The sequence below is a fragment of the Malus domestica genome, chromosome 15, assembly GCF_042453785.1.
Source record: "Malus domestica chromosome 15, GDT2T_hap1".
Lineage (NCBI taxonomy): Eukaryota > Viridiplantae > Streptophyta > Magnoliopsida > Rosales > Rosaceae > Malus > Malus domestica.
This window is the reverse complement of record NC_091675.1, coordinates 30,587,124-30,590,068: the sequence shown is the minus strand read 5'-3', so window position 1 is coordinate 30,590,068 and position 2,945 is coordinate 30,587,124. Positions and strand designations below refer to the sequence as shown.

The 2,945-nt window shown below is 37.2% G+C and overlaps 1 protein-coding gene across 1 annotated transcript; it reads right to left on the bottom strand.

Moving 5' to 3' along the window:
• Positions 1-378: 378 nt before the first annotated feature.
• On the bottom strand, positions 379-2,268 carry LOC103416068 (probable mannitol dehydrogenase). The gene is made up of 5 exons (XM_029095148.2): positions 2,065-2,268; positions 1,855-1,968; positions 1,201-1,714; positions 936-1,089; positions 379-772 (listed from the first exon to the last, which is right to left on the bottom strand). The coding sequence occupies exons 1-5, from the start codon at positions 2,160-2,162 to the stop codon at positions 567-569; spliced, it is 1,086 nt and encodes a 361-aa protein (XP_028950981.2). The 5' UTR covers positions 2,163-2,268; the 3' UTR covers positions 379-566.
• Positions 2,269-2,945: the final 677 nt, after the last annotated feature.

The following is a 2,945-nucleotide window of genomic DNA, read 5'->3' as shown; positions in this document are numbered from 1 at the left end:
GATTTTTTCACAAGCTTTGCACGATGACATCTTTGCGATGAATTTTTCGTCACATTAATGTTTAAGGGACAAAAACGTTATTGCGACGAACGTTTCTTCGCGGGAACTGTTAAATGTAGTAATGCTTGCAATTAGGTGTCTAAGAAAAAGATTAAGACTGCTAGGAAGAGCATTGTTAATAGCAGCCAAATAAAATTCAAGACTTTGGAATAAGCTTTGATCCCCCATAAAATCTTCCAGATATTTTTCTCAATAAAATGGGAGGAAGCGGTGGTGGTCACCGTGCTTTTTCTTTGTTGGAAAATCCAATGGTATTCGCTCTTTGCGGTATAAACCCCATTGTTGTTCCATGGCCAGAAGACATCTTTTTCAGTAAAATGTAATTAAAATGAATCCATTCATTCCTTAATTAATAAGTATACACCCACATAGCCTATTACATTGTACTATGGGTCGTGATTAGAAGAGACGTTTATAAAAGAAAGTATACAATAACAACGTAGACCACCAAATAAAACACAATCTATTTTCCTCCCACCACTGTTTGAGTTTAGAATGTGAAAATTTTAAGCGGCAGACTTCAATGTGTTTCCAATGTCGATGACAAATCGGTATCTAACATCGGCTTTGGCAAGACGCTCCATTGCTGTATTCAAATAATCAATTGGAATAACTTCGATGTCAGCTGTTATGTTGTGCTTGCCTGCAAAATCAATCATCTCTTGAGTTTCCTTTAAACCTCCAATGCAACTACCAGCTACTATCTTCCCTCCTGTAATTGCAGAAGGAAGGGTTGTTAATAAAACTATTATCCACTTTAGTTTTCATCCAGAAAGTATGTACAAGCAACTTTTCAAGCAATACTTCTCTTAATAAACAATGTTAGTTTTCCTATATTCAAGTCGATGACAATATATGTCATGTCATAAAATTACCCGCGACCAGTGGAAAAATTGGAAGCTCAAAAGGCTTTTCTGGTAAACCAACCATTACAAGTTTCCCATTAGACTTCAACAAACCAAGTAAAGGCAAGAGAGGGTGGACTGCAGAAACCGTGTCAATAATACCATCCATTGTGCCCATGGCAGCCTACAAAAGTAAAATGACAACATGTAGTTAGGTCACCTTAATTATCTATAAACACAGTGACCAAAACCTTGTTAAAGTCATCCAAATGCAAATTAATGTTTAAATATTTACCTGCATTTGATCTTGTTCACGGCTAACCAAAAATGAATCAGCTTTGAGACGATTAATTGCTTCTTCCTTCTTGTTGGGGGAGGTACTAATCACTGTGACCTTAACCCCAAAAGCCTTGGCAAACTTCACGGCTGCATGTCCTAGACCACCTAGACCAACCACACCAATATGCATACCGGGTCTGTCAAGGCCATGAAGTCTCAAGGGGCTGTAAGTTGTGATCCCGGCACAAAGGAGAGGAGCAGCACCATCAAGAGGTAGTTTGTCAGGAATACGGACAATGAAGTTTTCATCAGCCACCATGATGTCAGAATAACCCCCATGTGTCATAGTTCCGTCATGGTACTTTGAACCATAGGTTTGTATCATTTTGGGGCAGTAGTTCTCCAAATTTTTGGAACAATTATCACAAGATTGGCAAGAACCCACCAAGCATCCAACACCTACTTTATCTCCAACTTTAAATTTTTGTACTTTGTTTCCCACTTGTGTCACCGTACCAACAATCTCATGCCTGCATCACCAAATTCAAGGAAGAATAATGGAATATGACTTGGTTAGGAAGCATACAGTCTGATAATATTCAAATGATGGAGCTTACGACTCTAGGCTCCATGAAAAAAGAGTTGATGCACGTTGATTTGGAATACGTACCCGGGAACCAGAGGATAGGAAGTAATCCCCCACTCACTCTTGATTGTGTGAAGGTCCGAATGGCATATACCACAGTACAATACTTTGAATGTCACGTCTTTCTCGCCAGTTACCCTGATATCAAAACCAATTCGATTTGATTTTAGAACCAACAAAAGAAAAAACTAAGATTTAAGACCGCAAATAGTCAATTAAGAATTTGACGGATACCTTCTTGAGAACTTGAAGGGAGAGAGAACACCAGACGAATCTCTAGCCGCCCATCCAAAGGCCTTCTTCGGGTGTTCTTGTTCAGGAGATTTCGCCATTTTCTATCTCGTAAGTATAAAAAAGTTACACAAACAACTTCTAAAATATGAATATGTAACGTAGTATAATATATAGAATTGAGAGAGAGAGAGAGAGCCAGAGAGAGAGAGAGAACTAGCTACCAATGACGTAGTGCTAGTCTTAAGGGATGTTTTTCTGTTGGAAAGTCAAGCATCCTTTCACATAATCAACTTTCTTGGCTTCTCTTTAATTGGAAATGAAATTTTTTTGGCTGACCAGACATCTTTCCCGCGAAAGTAGAGTGGTGTTTGATTATAATGTTCCCTAATTTTTGGTTGATTACTTGATGCATCAAAAGAGCATTTATATGTCCTTTAGAATTTAAGAACTAATTTTTGTATGACCAAAAAATGCTAGTTTTGTGGTGATTGTTGTGGCATATTGTTTAACTCGAATATCAAAAGTATTATGTCCCCTCATGTAGTATTAGAGCTGCATCAATAGAGGATTAGTTTTTCATTACGTGTGGTGGGACACCTCTTAAATTCAAAACAAACAAAAAAAATAAAAATGTGGGGTATTGTTGGAAATTTAAGTAGTCTGAGTAGAAATTTATTTGTCCCACATTGGTCATTCCCAAAAAATTTCATCACTTTATAAGGCTTTGTCATTTATAGAAAGTGATTGGAATAATAGGCATTGAAGAATAAAATTAGTCTCATCCTTGGGGTTGGGTTTTGGGGTAATTAATATATATAATTAATTATTAAAAGATGGGCATGGGGCTCTTGGGCTCTGAAAATTAAATTCTTTAATTAATT